This window comes from Athene cunicularia (assembly GCF_003259725.1).
Source record: "Athene cunicularia isolate RWA chromosome 3 unlocalized genomic scaffold, athCun1 chr3_part1, whole genome shotgun sequence".
Classification (NCBI taxonomy): domain Eukaryota; kingdom Metazoa; phylum Chordata; class Aves; order Strigiformes; family Strigidae; genus Athene; species Athene cunicularia.
Window position 1 is genome coordinate 77,287,233 of NW_020799097.1, and position 22,980 is coordinate 77,310,212.

Here is a 22,980-nt window from a genome sequence, read left to right on the forward strand (position 1 = left end):
GGGGGGGGGAAAGATGCATTTCCTTTGTGCATATGCAAAGTGAATGAGACTGTTAGGAGCTTGCTTGGGCAAGATACTGACAGAACATTTACAGGATTTTAAAAAAAAATTGTTTTAAAGATACGTTTCTAGGTACAGAAGAACTTACTTCCTCTCTCAGATACTGTCATCCTATATAGAGAGACAATTGCCAGTTAACAAATCTGAGTCAAACATTCATCCACCCATATCAAGCACTGATCAGGAAAGGACTCTAGCCTCCTGGCAATTCACTTACAGCCAGAATGTGTACATATAGCACTTGGACAAACCACAACATTTCCATCAAGATTTTGTATCTGGAATGGCCAGTGCTTTGGAACCATGAGGAGGAAGCAGCCCCTAGGACAAAGCAAGAGTGTCACATGGGGGCTGTTAGAAACAAGAGAGGGCTGCCTGCAGTGACTGAACACTGCCCCTTAGGACATGCTCTCTTGCTGTTACATCTCAGCTTTAACCCAGGATGTTCTGCACAATTTTGCCTTGCAGCTTGTCCTTTTATCTGAGCAGAGTACTATCTTTCTAAATACAAGTGTTTGGATTTCAGTACAACTCAGAAGTTTGAGGTATTTGTCATTTGATTTAGAAGTTTACAGGTACCATAGCCAATACAGCTTCTCAGAATTTACTGTCTCACATTATCTAAAATGTGACAACACTGCAAAGAACACCGCTGGCTTATCAGACTCTGAAGTGACCAGACACATGCTCTCCCCCTTCTGAACTCCAGTACTAAAATTAATTTATGCTAATACTCGTTTCCCCTCTGCCATCAGATTTTTAGACTTTTTTTTTTTTAAGGATAGATTTGAAACTTTTCGAAACTGTTTGAAATAAGAGGCAGACCACTGAGTTAATTTACATACCTGTTAAGATCAACATGCTGGTAGAGTTCTAAGGCCTTTCCAAAGTATTTCTTCTGAGAATTAAGTACCTGAAGCGTGGCTGCACATGTGCCATGTTTCTCCCACTCATGTTTCCTTTACGAAGAAGGCAAAATTTAAGTTTTAGAAAACACTATCTGCAGATATATTTGTTGCACAATCTAGTCAATATACTTAAGCATCTGAAAGGCTACATGTGTCAAGTAGGACAAAAAATACTGCACATGCTAAAAGCAAAACGAAGATCAGTTCCACCATTTCAATTATAGCAACATGCACTACCACAGCATTCTCTGACCTTACGATGCCTTAAGAACCTCATGGAAAAACAAAAGAAGCACAAGAACAACTATTACTGACTTGAAATCCTGCCTTTGAATTTTTAAATATGAATGGACAATTCAGTTTTTTCTTAAGGAATGAAAATACTTTAAAATAAGTTATGTTTGTGTCTAGAGAAATTCATATACTACTTCTGAACAGAGAATGAATGAAGAAACTGTGGTGTCAAGAAATTTGAGGCAGGGGAGAAGACATGTTACTGGAAAGTTTTCACCATGCATTCCCAAATTTAGCCTTGTAGAGAGTTCTCATCTTGGCTGTAACACTCAACTTGACTACACTTCAAGTGAATTGCCTGGATGAGTCCTCTTTACTTGGGCCAAACAGCAGATTTCCCAACAAGGGATTTGAAATTACTGATGACAAAAGAGACCACAGTTTTAAAGAAAATGGAAGCTCTTTTAGGGTTAAATCTAGCAAGAGATATTGAGCCCCTCACTTGGATCAGAAGCAGACAATAGTCAAATCCAAAGGACTTACACAGCAGTGAACTAGAGGCAAAGCTTCGCATATAGGATGACAATTTTTCTCTAGAGAATATATGCATGCATGTGTGCAAAACCAATGTTAAAGTGTTCTGCCTGTTGATACCAGGAAGCCGGTTGAAGAAAAACTCTAAGACTCAGAATCAGAGCTTTAGAAAGCAGGCATTCTTTATTGCAGCGCTGGGTGCACAGGGGATCACTCCTCCACAAGTGTGCACACCGAGCCCCTTAGATTTACCACTTAAATGCAGGTACCTTATACCTATTCATAGGATTGCACAACACAAACATACATATTTACTATTAAGGTGTGGTTAGTCCAAAAAACTTTATCAGCAGTTTTAAAACAACCATGTCACTCTTGTGCCTGCGCATCGCCTCCAGGTGGTGGTCTTCGGGGGTCTTCAGGAGGAAGGCCAGTAGTCTTCCTTGTCACCTTTCCCCCAATTTCAAAATCGCCAGCCCCTAAAAGCCAGACTCCTCTGTCTAAATCCTTCGTTGCCCACCTTATCTCAAGTGTGATGTCCGTTATCTTCTGTTGCCAGGGCCTGGGCCTAATCCTTTGGGTCATACAATGCACATTATCTTCTGTCACCATGGTTCCACATCTTCTGTCCTTGGGGCCTTTATCGATGTTTATGCGAGTTTCTTTCTTCATTCCTACAGCTCAGAAACTCCTTAGCTTAAACAGGCAACTCTTAGGCCTACTACAACCATCTTACTAGTTATGTACCAAATTTCTTAACATTTCATATATCACTGTCTTTTGAAGGTTTTTTGTTGTACTTGCATTAAGTATCCTGCTGTTTCCAGAAAGAAGGCAGAAATAGAGAGCCAAAGATCTGATGGTGCTCAAGAGCATATTATTGCTAACATGGAATCGCTATTGGAGTGGTTTGGTTCATTTCACACTGATCACAGGGCCATGGGGATCCCAGAGGAAAATACAAAGCTACCCATAGACAGTACTCATGCATCATCAGCTGTGGCAAGCCAAGAATATACCAGGACCAAGTTTTTTTTAATCAGTCCTGTGAGCTTCCAAAATGGAAAGCTACTTTAGAATCACTACAAAATAATTACTGAAACTTTAAAATTACACTTTTGACAGTGTTACTTTATTTTGCAGCACAGCCATGTGGAAAAAAAAAAAAAAAAAAAAAAGATGCAGATACAGCTAATTCTGACCATTCAGCACAGGCCTATGAAAGTTCACCTTCACATTCTCTATTTAAATGCAAACTGAAGCAGTTAGGAAATGTTGAAGATGCAGGTACCAGGGAATAACAAAATATTTTAGTTAGAAATCAAAAGAATTAATGTCTCAGCATTATTCACCAAGACACATTATCCTTCGCCTACACCATAATAAGACAAGGTAATACCACTTGAGCCTCAGCTCACAGCTGGGTGGAATATGGGTACAGAACACAGCTGCCTGTATTCATGAAGGCCACCCATCCTTCTGTACTTCTCATTCCCATGAGCTAGGCAGTAGCACAGAGCACATATGCTAGCTGTCAAGAACTTGGTTGAACATTTTTTCCTCCTTGTAGGACACAAGCACTTTGGCGGGCACACGGGAGTGGGGCTTGCAGCACCAGATTGGATTCTACTATATATCTTGTCCTTCACCATTTCCTCTATGGTACTGCTAAGAATAAAGGTATACCTCAAAGCTAAGTCCTACAAATGAAGTCTCAGGGGGCTGCAGAAATGCAAAAGAATGAAATTGGCACAATTCAGCTGTGTGGAAAGGAAGCTGAAACTCAAAGAGATTTTGCTTCCTGTTATATACAACAAGGACAGAATTCCCCCATGCACACGTGACAGACAAAATCGAGAATGTATAAGGTAAATCCAAGGATTATAGAAATCACCCAGCTCAAAGACTGGCTCATTATTAGGGTAGGAACAAAGAAAGTCTGTAAAGCACAGCTGAAAGTGCTGCCACAAAATGTAGAAGGTAAGGGACACTCAGCTGTCCTATAGGCTAACACTGATGCCTTCTTCTGTACCATACGTATAAACTCATCCTAAAGGAATTTTTCTTGGTCAAGAAATTTTTGTTTGGTCAAAGAAATTATTAATTACTATAAAGGGATGTTTTCAGTTAATAAATTTTGAGCTATAAAGCACACAACCCTTCATCCTGTATTAAGGCATTCTATCCTGTCCAGTTCAAACTCTTGAATGGCAATTGTCACAGTCTGTAAATTAACAAGGCAAACAGATATCTGCAATTATCTTTACAGAAGTACTCACAGCCATATTAAAATCACCAGGAAGATTTCTTACCTCCTCTTTTAAGCCAGGGCTACAGTTAGAGGTAAAGCCAGGAAGAAACATACTACACAATTATAGCAGTCTTGGAAAAATGGTAATGTCATATGCTAAGATACTCAGTATCCATTTTGCTTGTCACTGCTCATGCTCTTTACCTAATTAAGATGCCTTTAGTATACAATGAAAATTGCAAACAGTCAGTTATACTTTCAGATTCTTTTTTCTGTTCTATTGGGATTTTTACACTATAGGTTGTGTTTTTTTTAAATTTTGAAGTATGCTATTTTAACTGAAGGGAGAGGTACAATGGGATCTTACTGGCTTTCCGTTGACTTAAAGCTTGCATTTACAAAATCTGCAGTTAGAGCTGCCAATTACAGTGCACTTGTCAACTTACTGAAAGGGAATGAATTACTGTCAATCAAAATATTAGTGTTATAACCTCACTTTTGTATTGCTTTTATGATATTTCTATTTCCAGGTATTGAAATGAGTGCTATTTGCCAGCCTTGAAGTGAAAGGGAAAAGGTTTAGATCGTATCAGTTCATACTTGCTACCTACCAAAATATCTCTGTTAGTAAATAAGGACTGGTATGCACCTGTTTTTATGAGCAGGTAGGTGGTCAGGGCATGGGAGGTGCTAGATTTATGGCACATCTTTGTTATTCTAATTCCAGGAACAGTTCAAGGTGGCAAAAACTTGTGCTACCACAGAAAGAAGCAGTCATGCTCTCCCTGGCACAGTGCAAGAGGAGTGGAGGGAGGAACAAATGAGACCACCATTTTCGACAGTTACAAGTTTAGGTGGAACCATTCCAAAACTCTGAGGACCATCCTTATCCACCGAGTGGTCCATCTGTCAAATCCATGTCTCTTCAATTCAGAGACAAGAATGTCATGCAGGACAGTGTCAAATGCTTTGCACAATCCCAGATAGATAAAGCCAGTTGCTTTTCCTTTATCCACCAGCACTGTAACCTTGTTGTAGAAGGCAACCAAATTTGTCAGGCATTATTTGCCCTCAGTGAAGTAATTTTCGCTGTCACCAATCATCTCCTTGTTCTTCATGTGCCCTAGCATAGTTTTCAGGAAGTTCAACACCATGATCTTGCTGGGCACAGAGATAAGACTGACTGGCCTGTAGCTTCCCAGGTCTTCCTTTTTTTACCCTTTTTAAAAATGAGGGTTATATTTCCCCTTTTCCAGTCAGCAGGAACTTCACCAGACTTCCACAGCTTCTTAATATGACAGATAGTGGCTTAGTCACCTCATCTGCCAGTTCCCTCAGGACCCATGGATGCATCTCATCAGGTCCCATGGACTTCTGGACCATCAGGTTCCTTAGGAGAAGATCAGGTCTGAGACCACCTACAGTGGACAGTTCTTCATTCTCCCAGTCCCCACCTTTATCTTCTGTGACTTGAGCAGTGTGGCTGGAGCACTTGCCAGTGAAGGCTGAGGCAAAAAAGTTGTTAAGTACCTCAGCCCTCTCCATATCCTGGGTAATCAGGTCTCCCGTCTCCTTCTGGAGAGGGCCCACATTTTCCCAGTCTTCCTTTTATCACCAACATATCTCTAGAAGCTTTTCTTGTTGCCCTTGACATCCCTGGCCAAATTTAATTCTATCAGAGCTTTGGCCTTCCTAACCTGATCTTTGCCTGCTCAGATATTTTCTCTGCATTCCTCCCAGGCTACCTGTCCTTGCTTCCACTCTCTGCAGGCTTCCTTTTTGTGTTTGAGTTTGTCCAGGAGCTCCTTGTTCATCCACGCAAGCCTCCTGGTGTTCTTACCTGACTTCCTCTTCGTCAGGATGCATCGCTCCTGAGCTTGGATAAGGTGATACTTAAATATTAACCAGCCTTCTTGGGCCCCTCTTCCCTCCATGGCTTTATCCCGTGCTACCCTGTGAAGCAGAACCCTGAAGAGGCCAGTCTGCTCTTCTGAAGTCCATGGTATACATGGGGCTACGATGATTCAATGCATCCTATTTTTCTGTTTCTTCCTCTGTGAGAAAGCACAAAGTTTCTCACGGCCAGCAACAGTGTGAAGCTAGCTAGGAAGAGGAGTGGCCTGGAAGCTGCTCTTGCAGCTAGCTGTGACATCTCAGGAGCACTACTGCTATTCACATTTAATGTATTAGAAGCAGATGCTTCTCCTCCCTGGGGACAAAGGGAAGAAACACATTCTCTCTCTCTCACTAAGTTTCATTTCTTCAAAAACTCTGCCATAGCCCTCTCTTCAACAGCTGCATTTTGCAGGTGCTTTAACAAGAAAACAGCTTTATTTTGTAAATGGCACTGACAAGACACACTGCTTTCAGTGGCCTCCCAGACACATGAGAACATGTACAACATCTCACCTGAAGAATTACTAACTCAGACAGATTTTTTTAATAAAATAATATCCAAAATACTTTTTAGGTTTTATTGTACTCACCAGAACTGGGTGCGATTCAGAGATGAATGAAGCACATCAGGCCAATAGCGTCTCATGTCTGACATAAGATCCTAAAAATGTCACAGTCAGTAAATGCACCTACAGTACTGAAAAGCTGTTTCTTACACAATCTACATATATTGATACATTTTCTAGAACTGAAGCCTTATCTTTCAACATCCCTAACTGAAATATTTAGTCTCAGAAAAAGAAAAGGTCTTTCTCCTCAATATTCAGAAAATGCTATCATTGGAAGAAGCAGGTAGATAGAACTATCCAAGTATCTGGATGTATTAATACTGACACACTACCTCAAAGTAAGACTTAGCTTCAACTGTCCCTGGAGTAGTTGATGAATCCTGCAGCTTTTCACTTTTGTCAGCTCAAGCTTCCTATCCCTGTTCACAACACATCTGAATGAAATACGGAATTTTTTTGAATTTACATATATTAAAAGACTAATAAAAAACCTAATCCCCTGGGAGAAAAAACAGAAAAAAATGTACTTTGAACTCTTATTTAATGTGTTCTGGCTTTGTAGCAGAAAATGGAAGAGAGAACATGGGCTGACTACAACCTCTTTTTCACAGGTACTTTTTGCCGCTGCAGATCCACCTCTAGGGTTTTTTTAAGCAGGTTGCAGCTGAACCACACGTCTATAAAATCAGGTACGAACAGCTGCTCAAGATCACAAGTACTGCAATTCCAAGTAGTACCAGAAGCACCTAATAAATTTGTGAAGTCCTTAAAAGAAGATATTTTCCAGCAAACACTGAGAGTGATACATTATAAGCTACAGATTTTGCATATAGGATGCACAAAAGTAATTGCACTTAGCTCTGCTTGGTATTTTTTGTTTTAAATACCTTAATCTCGGTGACATTGAAATGCCATGTCCTATTACACTCTTCAGTTTTGTCAGGCCTAGGGAAGCAAAATAAAAGTGAAAAAAGAGGTCTCCTAACTCCCTAACGTTAACTAGCATAATTCTATTCTATATCATTAGCTTGAATTTTAAATATGCAAAATTATAGCTAGAGATTTTATTTAAAAATGCAAGTAACCCATCAGCATCTACAGAGTTTTAGAAGTAAAAATTCAAGACATTAATTAAGGCCAAAACATTCCCCATGCAGAAGCTCTTCATCAGGTCCTCCAGTCCCTCTCACTCTGTGTAAAAGACATACAGGTAGAGTAAATGATATGGAAGGATCTTGCACAAGACATCACTAATGACACTGACCTCCTCGACCACTGCACCAAGCAATGACTCCGCAAGTATCATCAAGACACCCGCTGCAAATCTAGACATAATGCTGTTCACCGTTCTAACACACATAGCTTAAACTCCTGTACTGAATTTTTCCCTGTATTTCTCAGAAAAAAATTTGAATGGCTGCTATTGGCACCAGTTCCAGTGAGTTGATTCCTCTGAAGCAAATCAGTTTCTCAACTTTTGCAGTATTTGTATTAAGGTACTTAAAGCCACAAGCAGTCATGAGACATTAACAAATTCTGTGTACTCAGGGAAAGAAAAAAAAAAAAAAAAAGAGGGGAAACTATACTTCCCTTTCTGTATGAGAACATTACTGATCTTACAAGGAGATACATAAATAAAATGCTCATGTGGCAAGAGAATTTCAGGAGCTCAGTGAGTCATGAGATACAGAAGTGTATCTCAGTTTTATACCAAACCATAGGGTTTTGACTTCCAACAAAATGAAGGCTTTTGTGTCAAGGAATCCTAAACCCAGCTATATTCAACTCTCTCTCTCTCAAAAAAAAAAAAAAAAAAAGCACTAAACATCCTGGTACAAAACTTGATTTCCTTTTCAGACTAAAATAAAAACATTCTGTGATCATACCACAGTCCATGGATTGTCCAGTATTCTGGAGGGTCTTGACAATCATTAGCACTCATCTGTGGGAAAAAAAAACCCACCCAGAATATTTGTTATATGTGTCCAGCGATAATTGTTTAGAAGAAAAAAAAAAATAAAGCTCATTCACTGGTGGTCCAAGGCTCTAGTGAGACGTGAGAACTTCTGCTTGCCCAAGTCAGGAACATGGGAATTCCCATTACTTGAGGCTGTCATGGATTGTGTCACTTTGCAGAGACCAACTGGCATTAAAATGATGAAGCAGATCAAGTATCAGAGGGCATCCTGAACAGGCAGTGTAAAAAGAAGGCAAAGGACAGGTTCTGACATAATAGAAAGTGTCCTGATCCATGCTAAATGAATGGAGCTAAATCTCTTTATCATATGTCAGCTAGCATCTTTCTGGGTTTTTCTCATCATCAAATCTTTTCAAGGAGTGCAGTCATTACAATAAAAACCATCAACATAAATATTAGACAAGCACACAACCATCTTTCATCATCCAGGAGTAGTTGTGTTGTTGTATTAAAAGAGAAAAACACAAAGAAGAGATTAAATAGGTTGCTTATTCCAAAATACTTTTTTTTTTTTTTAAGATTTTGATTTGAGGAACAAGGGAATGGAGAGAAGGGGAAAGACTATACACACTCCTACAAAAAAAAGTCTCCAATAGAAACTTTTGAAAATGCAGGAGAAATAGCCTACACATTAATTATTGATTAGAGCGGAGTACACATTCCTGAACAAAACCAAAAAAATCCATGTGCAGACATCACAGAATACTATTACTCTATTTTCCCTGGTTATTCTGCTTAGTAATTACGTCTCTTTTTACTAAACACTTTTTGCCATTAACTAACAACATCCTCAGACTTTATTTCTCCATAATAATAGCTTTCCTCTTCATCTCTGCATCTTGTCTTAATTATGCCACAACGCCTTTTATGTGATGCAAGAGCAGAGAGAGGCCTGTAATCTCACTAATTGCCTTCCACATGGCACAGGCCAGCAGTAGCAAAACCGCAAGCTCTGCAAGACTTTCTTGTTCTGTGCCCATTTCCTTCCTCTCCTCTCTTGTGACCAGTAATAGAAGCAATTAAACCCAGCAACAGCATTTTTCCTGAAAGGATATTTTCAACAAATACACCTAAACAATATTGTTCTTATCATGACACAAGCTTTGAGCAGCTGCAAGAGTTGAGCTATCCAGCCCAAAATACACCATATTAATAACCAGCAGCTAATGCATCATCCCCTGAAAAGCACTCTTGACAGCTAAACAGCTTGCTCAACCACGGGTGGTAACAAGAATAGTGCAACCGCACTCCTTATCCAAACTTTAACTGCAGCTCTCAGACATGCTAAAGGAAAGAGAGTATTTTAAATTTTGAATAAGTTCTCTCATATCATGGCACTAACCTTATTAACGGTTTCTTCAACACATTTCATCAGGCTCTTGGTATTACACTGTGTGCTGGCAGAACTGTGAGGTCAATGCAACCTACAATGCATTAGCTCACACTTTGTGTGCTTAGGCCAGCTTCATTCATCCTCCTTCTTAATTCTAGCCGTAATATCTTCCAATGTTCGTTATAAATCAGTATCATAAAATGAGCAAACGCTAATCTGAGAAACTGAGTACCCATCCTGCTTCTGCAAAAACACTTCTTGACAGCCTTCCTGTTTATCACATACTGATCACTGAAGGACTAATTCAACCTTGGGCAACCATTGACTCGAAACGGTTACAAATGTATATTTTCAGGTACCCTGAAAAGCCTTCTATATCTAGATTAATTTGAAAATGGAACATTGTTTTCTCCTGTTTTAAAGCAATCACATATTCAAACCAATCCAAACTAACCAGACGTGGTCTGTAACACCGAGAAAAGTGCCAGTAAGCCTTTACAGCACCCATCATGTTGAGAGGGAATGCTGCAGCAGAGAGATTAGCCTATTTGTAACAGCAAGACATCAAGCAAAGAGTAGCTGCCAGGAACATGGAAGCTTCTTTCACCTCTGAAATGTCAAAAAGTGAAACACCAAACTGTCATGAAGTGTTACCTGTAGATCTGCCCAAGTTACAAATCCCCTGGTACAGCAGCTTGCACATAGAAGAGGGTAGTGCTACCAGATCACATACAGATACACCAGGTTTGAATATAAAGGTAGTTTCTGAGAAGTGAAATATTTAATTCTGCTCTTCCTTTCAGCTACTCTGTTTAAGTAGGCCATCATCAATTTTAAGTGTTATTTTGTAATGAAACATCATGACTGCTATGAAAACCCCTTGCTTTTGAAACTGTGAAGAGACTTCAGCTCTTCAATTTCTCTCCCCCAAATAGTGTGGAATTATTCCCCTTCCTCCTTCACCCTACCCCCTGGGGTAAAACCAATCAATGAACAAACCAAACTGATAAGGTTGCTGAAAAAAATTGGAATGAGGGAAATGAAACAAATTTACTTCTTGTTGAACACCTTTCTGGCACAAGCTGATAAGCTAAAACCTTTCATGCGTCAATCCTTACAGAAGATAAAGACTCACAAAAACATCTAAGACCAGACTGTATTCAGAGAAATTGGAGGCACAGATTAAGAATTATCTTATGAGTCACATGGGCATTTTAGAAAAAAAAAAAAACAACACAAAAACCAACAAAACCCACAACTTTCCTCTTTCTCCAAAATAGCATATGTCAAGAGCTGGAGTCACTTTGACACACCTGGCTTAATATACAAACCCTTCATCTAAGGAACTTTCTGATCTAATGCTAGATCACAACTGTGCACTGCCCTCAGCCACTCTAATTCCTTCTATATTATGTGACTACCTCTATTTTTAACAAAAACAAAGAAAAAATAGCATTTCTAGTCTTCCTTTAAGACTTTGCTATAAAATTGAGAAAGCCTGAAATTAGTAAACCATTTATCTCACATAAAAAAAAAAAAAAAAAGTTTAATCTGCTGCTGAACACTGCATTCAAACTTGAATTCAGGCTGTTCTGATCATCAACTCTATTCTGTTGCCCTTTTGTTGATTCTTTCATTTGATCAGCACGTATGTGCAGTAAAAGGCAGATGACAGTAGGGTTTAGTATCCATTTCTTTATCATCCTTCCCATTTTAAAGAGAGGAGGAACTGAATAGCCTAAAAATTTGCACCAGATTTTCCCCATTTCACAAGGAAACACCCACAGAAGATTTCATCTCTTTACATTTTCCAAGCTGCAAAGACTGCAATAGCTCTCTTTTTAAGTTGTATTAAAGATCTTCACAACTCCATAAAGGGGAGGGGGAAATTCCCTCTTCTTGCCCTTAAGTTGCTTCTATTTCCACCTAACAGGATTCATCTTAATTTGTGACCAGAAAGTTTAAGTGTGACAAGAATTACCCACACGAAGTTCAACAAATTGAACCACTGGTATAATTTTCTATCAAAACATTAAATTCTTAATCACTTGAGGTCTGTGAATTTAGCTTGGATATTTTTGTAGAAGACATAGGCACTTTAGGTCAATTAATGGTACTGGAATTTCTAATCACATGATGAGAACATCTTTTCCTCCTTCACTCAACTACTGACTGCTGCAGTGATAAAGTCCTGAGGTTATTTATTGCTTTCATGATACTCACTATTTTAATAGGTTAGTTTAGAAAATATGATTAGAAAACACTTACTTTCCAGTTTAATTATGCCAGTCACACTCAGTATTAAAAAGCACCAGCTGAACACATACAGTTTAAAGCACAGGCAGAGCTGGGAGATGTGTATTCTCAGATTTCTGGCATGCTGAACTCTGCCCACTGAATTTTAGAAAAGATCTTTCAGGACTTCAAAAGCCTGAAAAACTTTTTGAGCATAGATATGCAAAAGAGGTAGGAATTAAGATGTAGGTCATCCACACACCTATACAGAACATTATGCAGTGAAGCAGTCTATAATCAGGTTCCTTTACATAGGAAGCATAAACTAGTAAGTAGTTGCACAAAGTAGTGTCTCATAGGTTTTTTTACATAAATGATATAACGAGTTCTGTGGTTTCCTTCACCCAGCTATTTCTCCTTTCAACATCATGTCAACAGTTTTGAACTGAAGAATGACATTAAAAATACTTCCTCCCTGAAATAACACAGTAATCATATATAAATACACTGAACATGCAGAAGAATATGTGCTTTAAAAAAACCTCACAACTGAATTTGGGAACTTCTCTCACATTGTTAGCAAAAAGAAAGCACTTATGGGAGTATAGTTGATATTCTGTTTATTTATATGACTTAGTGATGTGAAACTGGGAAAAAAAAAAAAAAATCACAATATTACTTTAATTTCAGGTTTTCTTTACTCCTTTGAAATGTTTCTGTCCACCTCTCACTACAGGAGATCGTAAAGAATCAAAGTGTAAGAAAGCCTACATTTTCTGATACTTACTATCCTCAATTATTCTTTACGATTTCTGTGGAAATTATAAAGGTTATTTGTCATTTTACCAATAGCACTAGCCTGGAATTAAGACTAGTAGCTAGTATGAATAGACAGTGGGAAAACTGGTTGATAAGAGGTTTTGTTTGGTTGGTTTGTGGGGTTTGCTTGGTTTGTTTTTTTAGTTTGTTTACATCTCATCTATACAAGCAAGGGTTTGCACTGCTACTGACTCTGAACGCCCACTCGTGCCAGGCACTGCAGACTCCTGAACACCACCTCTGCTTGAAGTCAATGATATTTACTCAACAGAAAATCAGACACAAATTGAATCAAATATGCCCCTATTTGCCCTCAAAACCAGGCAAACAAACAAAAAACAGAACAGTGGTCATTCCCTGGTCTCAGTTAGTCATCCACATCTTAGTTTTGTTATTGTTACTTCCCCTCCTCATTTAACTAATGTAAAGTACATTTAGGCAGTATGTGACTTTTGCTGCTACTGCTTTTATACATACTTCCAGAAATAGGAATGAGAAATAAAAAAAATCTAAAGTACAAAAAAATAAGACTTTAATATTGTAACAAATAAGTCTCCCAGAATCAGGACATTTTTTAGTCCCGAGACATTTGCCCCAAACTGAAGCTTCTCTATTATCTACAGGCTTCTTCACTCTTGTGTCAGTAAATCTCATCACATCTTCCATTTTAAAGTATAGCATATTTTTAACCCAGCTGTATGAGAAGAGGCCTTTGAGTATTTCCAGCATAGGAAAAGTGTTCTACTTATCAGATAGTAGAAGGCATGTAATAGAAAAAAAGGACATAACTGGTACACCTTTTAGTTGTGGTTTTGACAGACATATGTTGGAAGGTTGGGTTCACTTTTGTTTCCCATCTCTCAAACACAGAAATGCTCAAACACCTGCCTTAACAGCTTTATAGCTCTCTTTCCTGACTGATCTATATTTGATGGATGATTATTAAAATGCTGGACCCAACATTACAAAGCTAAAACTTGTGCAGCAGACAGTTCAAGTACTAATCTGCCGTCTTCAGTTAGACAGGGCAGGTGAATGTCCTTACAGGGTCTGGTGAAAGTCTAGGATTAAGTTTACAACTAACAAGATATCACAAAATATATAACAAGCGATTAAGGCTCAATGTACACTATGTCCTACATTGACTATTATCTGTAACACACAACAATCCTGTGTTGTATACTGCTACTCTGGAGTGCAGGAAAAATAGCAAAAGTTGCATCAAGATCAGTGAAAACCTTTATAAAGATTTAAGAGCATAAGCAAGATTAAATGCTTAATGGGCTTTGTTCATTTTGTTTTCAAACATTTTATGTCAAAGGATACTTTTGTTAGGATAAAACCACAAAAATCTCACCTTACATACAGTCACTGGCCAATGATGAGCAAGATACAGCTTCTTCCAGGTATGAGGGTGGTTGTCACTGGAGAAAGACGGACAAAACTATTTTTCCTTAGCATTTTAACAAGAGCAACACCAGCAGCACTATGCTTACTAGTAAAATGCACTGATTTTAGAGCTGGTTGTTGCTTATAGCTTGTATCACAGTATTTGAGAACTTGAAACACAGCGGGACCAAACTAACAAATCACATAGGAACAACTTATTTAGAAACCTGCTAATACCTCCCCCACACTGTTAAACAAATTCAGCTCCTGGCATCCTACCTCCATAGTCTTTCTATTTCTTAAATACAAAAGAAATACATTATTCTGTTTTATATTTAGGAGAGTGCCTATTGACAAGCTTTTACACTAATAATAATAAAGATATCTTTGTTTAGGATGTTAAAAATCTTCTAATTCTTCTTGATGGGTATATTAGCCGAAAAGAAAGGATACAACATTCTTGGAACTGTAACTACTCTTCTACAAAAGAAAGACTATAACCAACCATAAGCAATGTAGTTGACACTGTAGGAGATCCAATTTGATCTTGCAAGTATCTCCAACCTTTCAGATCAAAAAAAAAAAAATCAGAATAAAAAGTAAAAACCATTGTATTGGGTTTGCATGGCAAGGTTTTGGTAGCAGGGGGCTACAGGGGTGGTGGGCAGCTGCTGATAGAAGCTGCTAGAAGCTTCCTCTGTGTCTGATAGAGCCAAAGCCAGGTGGCTCCAAGACAGACCTGCTGCTGGCCAAGGCTGAACCCACTGGCAATGGTGGTAGCACCTTTGTGAGAACATATTTAAGAAGGGAAAAAATCCTGCTGCGTAGCCTGCAGCAGAGAGAGGAGTGAGAATATGTGAGAGAAAACTCTGCAGGCACCAAGGTCAGTGAAGAAGAAGGGGGAGCAGATGCTCCAGGTGCCAGAGCAGAGACTCCCCTGCAGCCCGTGGTGCAGCCCATGGTGGGGCAGGCTGTGCCCCTGCACTCATGGAGGTCCATGGTGGAGCGGAGATCCACCTGCAGCCCAGGGAGGACCCCACGCCAGAGCAGGTGGATGCCCCTGAAGGAGGCTGTGACCCCATGGGAAGCCCACACTGGAGCAGGCCCCTGGCAGGACCTGCACACCTGCGAAGAGAGGAGCCCACACTGGAGCAGATTTTCCATCAGGACTTGTGACCCCGTGGGGGACCCACACTGGGGCAGCCTGTGCCTGAAGGACTGAGCCCCATGGGAGGGACTCCATGCTGGAGCAAGGCACGAGTGTGAGGAATCCTCCCCCAGAAGAGGAAGGAGTGGCAGAGACAGCATGTGATAAACTGAACTACAACCCCCATCCCCTGCCCCCCTGCACTGCTGGCGGGGAGAAGAATAGAGAAAATCAGGAGTGACAGTAAGCCTGAGAAAAAGGGAAGGGTGAGGGGAAGGTGTTTTCAAGATTTGGTTTTATTTTTTATCATCCTACTCAAATTTGATTGGTAATAAATGAAACTAATTTCCCCAAGTTAAGTCTGTTCTGCCCATGAGAGTAATTAATGAGTGATCTCTCCCTGTCCTTATTTTGACCCATGAGGCTTTTGTTGTATTTTCTGCCCCCTCTCCAGTTGAGGAGGGGGAGTGATAGAGCGGCTCTGGTGGGCACCTGGTGTCCAGCCAGGGTCAACCCACCACAATCATAAATCTAAGAAATGCTGACTTAATAATTTTACAGACATTTATTTAAAATACTATGTTTTTAAAATGCTTACTATAAATTAAGTAATTTTTAACATTTAGTAAATAATCAACTCTAACAGTCTTAAGATTACCTAAGGAAGAACTAAAGAAGGAATATCCCATACTTTACAAAAGCACTTGTGTTTCAAAGCCTCTGAGAATAAAAAAAAAAAATTTGTAATTTAACAGAGACATCAGTACTATGTTATTCCTATGCAGAGGAAAAACAGAACCTTAAAAATTTTGTTCAAAAACTGTTGGAAGCCTGTATCATGTCTTTGGTACTTCTACAGAGGCATTTTCCAACAGTTAGGAGCAGACCTCTTCTGGATAAACTAGAAATAGATAAAAAAACCTGTTGCTTCAGACACTACAACAGATATATTCAACCACACTAAGTGATTAAATAGAATATCAAGTGGGAAAAACTAATCAACAAAACCAGAACTATATTTTGGTCAAACTGACAGCACTATGTGCAGTACTATCAAAACAAATTATTATTATTCTCTGGAAGCTAATAGCCACACGTCCTTTGTTAGTGCTTGCCATAGGTTATATAAAAAAATACATGAGAAAACTAACCCTTCTCAACCTGAGGAAGTAGGGATGCCCCCATATTACATCACTTCTCTTTTTTTTCCTCTAGTTTTGTTAATATGAAATGGCCACATTTTCTCTTAGGCATTCACATATACCTGTGTTTGTTAAATAATTTAGCAGAATAGCTCTGGAACAAATCAAGCATAGACACTATGAAAACTATTAACACTTCTAACTGGTCTTTACTGCTGCTGTGAAAACCTGAATAGAAGAATTCCCCAATATTGAAGAGCAATTAGTTTCTTTGCTTTAAAAAACCAGCATCTGTCATCTGTATTTGAAATAGCATCTGAACTTCCGCAATGACAATCATGCCAAAACAAGTTCTCCTAGAACACACTTTTTGGCTAAGGATAGGTCTGAAGACTTTGGTTATTAAACAGAGCAAGTTTTAGAAACTTAAGCTCAGAACTTAAATCCAAGGAAAGCCATTTTCACTATCTATCCAGCTTCAGGGATACCTCCCCTTTTTTTGATCCTAGTTATGCTGCTCTGTGCCATTCAGCACTGTGCCTCTAAAGCTGCCTCTACTGCCAAGATGGCCAAGCCGTTGCCCAGGTCCTGGCATTTCACAAAACCTCAGTAGTATCTAAGTGACCAACCAGCTGCAATGTAGCCATTATATGAAACTCAGCACTGAAATGAACACCCTTAACCATTCTCTTGCCAAAACACTGAAAGGAAGGAAAAAAGTTTATTTCCTCATATAATGCAATAGGAATCTGAGATGCTACCACAGCAGGGTCCAGGCCATGGTTCCCCCATGGTCCATTAGTATTCAAGCTCAGATTTTGCCAAGTGCAACAGACACCAAAAGGATGGACAGCACTGATACAGACCCAGCTGGGATGCTGTCTGTAAAGGAATTTAAAATTACTGGAACTGAGAAAACAGAAGGGGAAAAAAAAAAAAGATACAAAAGTGTACAGTGTAACAGTTGGTATAATTAATGCCATAGGGATGATTCTGATTTTTTGTTATAGGTCCCAGATTTATTCCTGATTTTGTCACTACTACATCACGAGTCTAAGTGATTCATTTAAAGCAAGATTGCAAAGTTTTTAAGTGCAATGAATGTAATTTAAGTTTCCCTCTTTTTTCATGCTGACACATTACTAAACGTAAAGCTTTTCTTAGGCATGACACCCACTCCTCCAGTTAATGCAGATGCCTCATTTTACCAGGCACCTAAGGGAAGAATAAGACATCAAAACCAGTACATAATAAAAAGAAAATTCACACTCATTAGAAGATAAACTATTCTGCTCTGCACTTATGAAAGAACTGTCAGATTTCTTTTTAAAGCATAACTTACCTTTGAGTGAACTTATCTGAAGCACAGCAACAGCATAATGCCACAGAAAAACAACCCAGAAACCAACAGTGCAGCTTTGCAGGCTTCATTTTGTTAATCAAATAGCTGTAAAAGTGTTAAAAGAAGAAATCTGTTACTTATCCAATCCACAAAATTGCAAGTCTTAAAATGCAGAAAACCACAACTATCTCAGAAACAGCAAGTAATATCAACTCTGGACTAGATTTACAGCCATTGGTAAATGAGGATCTCTTTTAAGGCTGTGCCCGATTCCCCAGCTTGTATGCTAATTTTCATAAACTAATGGCATCAAGGATGAGATTATGGTTTCTTGACCATTTTTTTTTAGCTTGCACACGGTACCAACAGAGCCACTTTCCAATAGAGATATATAAATCTTCTATGCAACCATACTTTATGTAATTTAAGACTCTACTTGTGGTCAGCTCAAATGCTTAAAGCGATTCATTAAAGAAACTTTGAACTTAACATTAAACATTTGTGTTGGATTGACCAAGGCTAATATTAGAAACTCACTGGAAGTGAAGCATGATGTCCAAGGATTAAATTCTCTCTAAATGCCAGTTGACTACTAAACTGATGTTAAAAAAATTGCTGCTAAAACCAGATTAGTTTCTGTTCTTGTTATAAACCCGAGACAGCCTCTACGAAACCATGCCTATCTGCCTACTACCTCATGAACCCTAGAAATCAGGAGAGAAGAAACAACAAATCAACTTAACTTTCACCAGCAGGAGGACTTTTGCTTGACACAGGTCAAAAACCCCCAGTTGCCTCCTGCATCTGCCAGCCATTTCAAATGCTACCTCCTAGATGACAGAAAGAGATGTACATGCATGTATTTACATGCGATTATTAATGCCTCACCCAACCTACTTTCCAACTTGCTCATTTTGAGAACCCTAAAAAAAGCACAAAACACTGCATGTAACCTATGGGCCCCTTCTAAGATGGCTCATATCCTTTTTTTGATATGGTTTAAAATTAATCCTTTCTTATAAAAGTCAAATAAAGCCTGTTTTGATACCAGTAAAAGACATTGCCGATTCAGCCATTACATCTAGCCTCAGTAAATTCGGTGTAATTCTGATCCATGGCTCATTAGAAACAAGAGTCCATTTTCCCACCATTATGGTGTGGCTCTGGACCCAGCCTGCAGGCGCCCTCCTAGCGATATACCCCGCAGTTCTGCAAACACTGCAGCAGAGCTGATGTACACATGAGTCAGCTTCACAGCTTTCAAAATGTGTTGAGATTTCAAAACCAGTGAGGGGTTTGGGCAACAACTGTAACAGTTAACCAGCTAGATTCATCACAAGGTTTTGCTAAATTGTGAAGTGACAGCCTTTAAGATATTTATCTATTTAATATATTAATGTCTCTCTAATTTGTAATGATATATTATCAAGTTAAATGACTTGGCCTAATAGAAGATATTACTAGCTAAATATTAGTTGACAACCATTAATTTTGTGATCTAGTTTCTTAAAAATGGTCTGAAGGCTCTTCATTCACCAGACAAGATGACCATAAAAAATTTCAAGTGATTTGGAGCATCCTACCTATATTTAAAAAAAAAAAGCGATTTAAAATGTAGAACTAATCTTCACCAAAAGCTAGCTAAAGATGTACACCGGGTATTAAAGAAATTGATATATTCACAGTGATACAACTAAAAAAAAACCAAACCAAACCAACATAAATAGCAAATTAACTGCCAGGTATCTAATTTCCCCAAGGGTGATCTCAAGTCTCATCACTTGAGCAGTAGGCATTAACGATGCAAGATTCATCCTTATAGACCTGTTTTATAATTTCATCTACTGTTATTTTCAACTGACAACCAATCAAGCAAGACTTCATTTTTGGGCATGATGAACTGTCTACTCAAGTTAAAGCATTGAGAGATGTAAGAGGTCTTCATGAAAGATTCTGCCCTGCCTATAAAAAGCACATTTCTTCAGAGAGCAGAAAGTATCACTTAAAAGACAATAATGTTACACACCATCACAAAAAAAAAAGGCTGCACTGTACGAGGGTGCGGAAAAAAACATCTTAAGGAAGTAGATTATGAAATAAAAATAAGCCAGCAAGCATTATGGCATTTCTTTTGCAAACTGGTATGACTTAAGATGGCAGGCACAAAGAAACTTTTTTTCAGTGACTGAGTTACAAAAAAGCATAAAGGCAGTTTTCTCCTTTTCTCCTTAAAATTTGATCAAATAATGACCAGAAACAGAGGGGGGTTCAAAAAATGCTGCTATCAGAGTAATGGAATGTACTGGTTTATTCTGCATATTGCTCTGAACTCTGGAACTAAAGCACAGGGACAAGAGAGACAGCAGATCGGAAAACCCCCAATGTGTAACTTTTATATAACAAATTATTTTTTTTCCACTGATAAAAAATACATAAACTCTAAGGTTTTAGCTTGAAAGCCAATATTGCAGCTATCATGACAGACTGTATGATTTACTCAAACTGACCTTTTATTAGTCTGTGACATTGTTGGTGGGAGGTGAAAAGTGCATCGATCCCACCTGAAAAGCATCCGAATGATGCACAGCTGAGGAAATACACATCGAAATTAAAACTGTATTAACTACTACCATGTATAAAGCACATTGAAGTCTTACAAAAATCGCTTCTGTTTACTAAAAATTACACTGGATTACTAATTCCACAAATACAAGAAAGAGGAGATTAACAAACTTTACACCAATTCTACTCTATTAAGAAGAAACAGGGACTTTGTATTATGAAAATTAGTTATAAAAAGCCATAATATCCCAAAAGACTTCATAATGAAGAAAACTTAAAAATGAAACATACACATAGATAAAATAATTATTTGAAACTAGAGTATCAACTCATTTTCGCTACAGATAAAATTCCAAGGAGTAAGAATAGCTTTGGGAATGACTCATGGTTCTACACCTGGATAGGAATGCACAACACTTGTGTGTGGGTTAGTAGCTGAGTCAGGACAAGGTCACTTTCAGATGTTTTCACTGTTCAATGCCAGTATCAAAATCACCTGTCCAAGCTTATCAAGGATTAAGGAGAATTTATAATAAGTGGTGATTAAATCTTTCTTTAACACATTTACTAGCATTTCAATTCTGATATAACATTTGAGGGGGATGCCAACATAGCATAGCTTCTTTTGGACACTAGCAGTTATTTGTATGCTACTCCCTTATTTTCTTTTTTTGCTTTTAACAAACTAGCTTGACTAATAAACCCCACATTCACATAAAATTTCCTGGATTACACTTTAGTTTGGGCATATAGACTTTTATAGAAGAAGCTGCAGAAGAGCACTTAAGCATTAGCAAGAGGATTCCCATGGCTAACAGCATAGCACACATGAAGCTAAGTGTCAGCAACTACTGCCAGAGATAAGAATTAGGACAGCTACTCTGGCATCTAAAACCCACAAAAATCAACACCCAAGGTTTTGTTACCATCTCAAACAAGGCAGCACACACTACCTCTGCCACAAGTTAGACACCGAGTTACAAAACTGTACACCAGAAGCATTAGTTTAATTTGTAACAACACTCAGCTCTGGCAACTTTTACCTCCAGAGCCTGCTCTCATTTTACCATTCATCCCAAACCCGAGTGCTGGCCTAAGTAATTTGAAAAAGTGCTTTAAAGATTTTTCAGAGGTACTACTCACGTCCACTGACACAGCAAGGCTTTTAGCAGAACTTCCTCACCGCTCCTCTCAAAAAGTACAGTTCAAAGTCAGATTTATAAAGCAGGTATGTTTACTCCAGTGCTGGAGTACAAGAGGATTTCTCCACAAAGCTTGCACACCCACCACACATTTTACCAGAAACTTATAGAGTGTGGATATCCATATTCATTGGATTACATAATACAAATACACATGTGCAGAAGTAAGGATGGGTTAGTTCAAAAGGCTGGTGTCAGCAGTTTATGCTATCTTTGCGCCTGCACATTGCATCCTCGTGGTCATCTTTGCGGTTCTTTTGGAGGAAGACTCACAGTCCTCCTCACCTTGTACTTTTCCTCGGAACACGTGCAGATTCTCTTAGCCAATTTCTTGAACAAGAGGTGTTCCAGCTAGTTTACCACCTCTATCTTATCTAAAAGGAGGAGTGTATTAGTTTCTACTGCCCATATATGGCTATCCATCCACTATAAAGGCTCAACTTGTCAGAACGCACCTGCTTTCCAAGGACATGTCTCTTATTTTTGCCAAACATATTAGTTCTTGGTAAGTTTCCACAGACAGTCAGGGCAAACAGGATTATTAAGCAATATTCAGAAATCATAATATAAGTTGCTATAAGTTAATAAATTGCAAAGCAGGCCATCATTTCCTTGTATCAAAAGCAGAACGTGTGCAGCAGTGGATTTATGGCAAGCTGGCAGGAGCTCAGGGCTGTGCTCAGCCCTTCCACTGGCTTCCTGGGAAAGTCTTGGGGAAGGCCGCACCTTGCTTTCTCCACACATGAACTAACATGCTGCTTTACTTTTAGCACACTGTTGTAAGGTTCAACCTCCTGACACCATAAAGCAGTTGCTTCAGATAAATAATAATCACATTTTATTGCATAGGTGTTTTCATAAGTTGTAAAGAATGCAAAACAGGAGAGAACCCAAAGCAGGATACCTGCAAGTCTCAGAAGGATGCCAACGCTGCTGACAAGCGTACAAAGAACTTCAAATAGCTTTCCCAACTCTGAAAACTCTGCAATTTCTTTAGCTGACTTTCCATTTGCTCCACCGGAAATTTAAGGCATAAGAAATCAAACCTGATATGATTTGAGCCCTTACCGCTACCAGTCCTGCAAATCCCACCTAATTTGGTGCAAAGCGGCAATCTCACCGGAGGCACCAGGCCGAGGAACTCGCAGAGAAACCTCGGGCAGGCCGCAGGCTAGCTGTCCCCTGCCGCCACACGCAGGGCAAGGGGTAGGAAGAGGCAGCCGCAGGGACGCCGGAGCCGAGAGCCTTTCAGACCCGACCTCCGCTGCCTCACCCCAGCCCTCCCCTCGCCCCGGCCCGCGTTACCTTCCGCCCGCTCCCCCGGCCCTGCCGCGCAGGAGCTCCCCGCAGCCCGGCCTGTCCCAGGGACGCGCTCCCAG

At 39.2% G+C, this 22,980-nt stretch overlaps 1 protein-coding gene across 3 annotated transcripts in view; it reads right to left on the bottom strand.

The window, feature by feature from the left end:
* RNASET2 (ribonuclease T2) overlaps window positions 1-22,980 on the bottom strand; it is a 30,558-nt gene that overhangs the window by 7,358 nt on the left and 220 nt on the right. Inside the window, exons 1-8 of one of the 3 annotated variants that reach the window (XM_026845824.1) lie at window positions 22,907-22,935; window positions 18,580-18,667; window positions 17,838-17,942; window positions 14,175-14,241; window positions 8,339-8,394; window positions 7,340-7,397; window positions 6,474-6,544; window positions 906-1,019 (exon numbers count right to left, since the gene is read on the bottom strand). In XM_026845824.1, coding sequence (XP_026701625.1) covers window positions 906-1,019; window positions 6,474-6,544; window positions 7,340-7,397; window positions 8,339-8,394; window positions 14,175-14,241; window positions 17,838-17,926 — 455 coding nt within the window. In that variant the 5' untranslated portion in view covers window positions 17,927-17,942; window positions 18,580-18,667; window positions 22,907-22,935. Of the gene's footprint in view, window positions 1-905; window positions 1,020-6,473; window positions 6,545-7,339; window positions 7,398-8,338; window positions 8,395-14,174; window positions 14,242-17,837; window positions 17,943-18,579; window positions 18,668-22,906; window positions 22,975-22,980 lie in introns of those variants that run through there. The other 2 variants (XM_026845823.1, XM_026845825.1) reach the window with 2 other exon arrangements.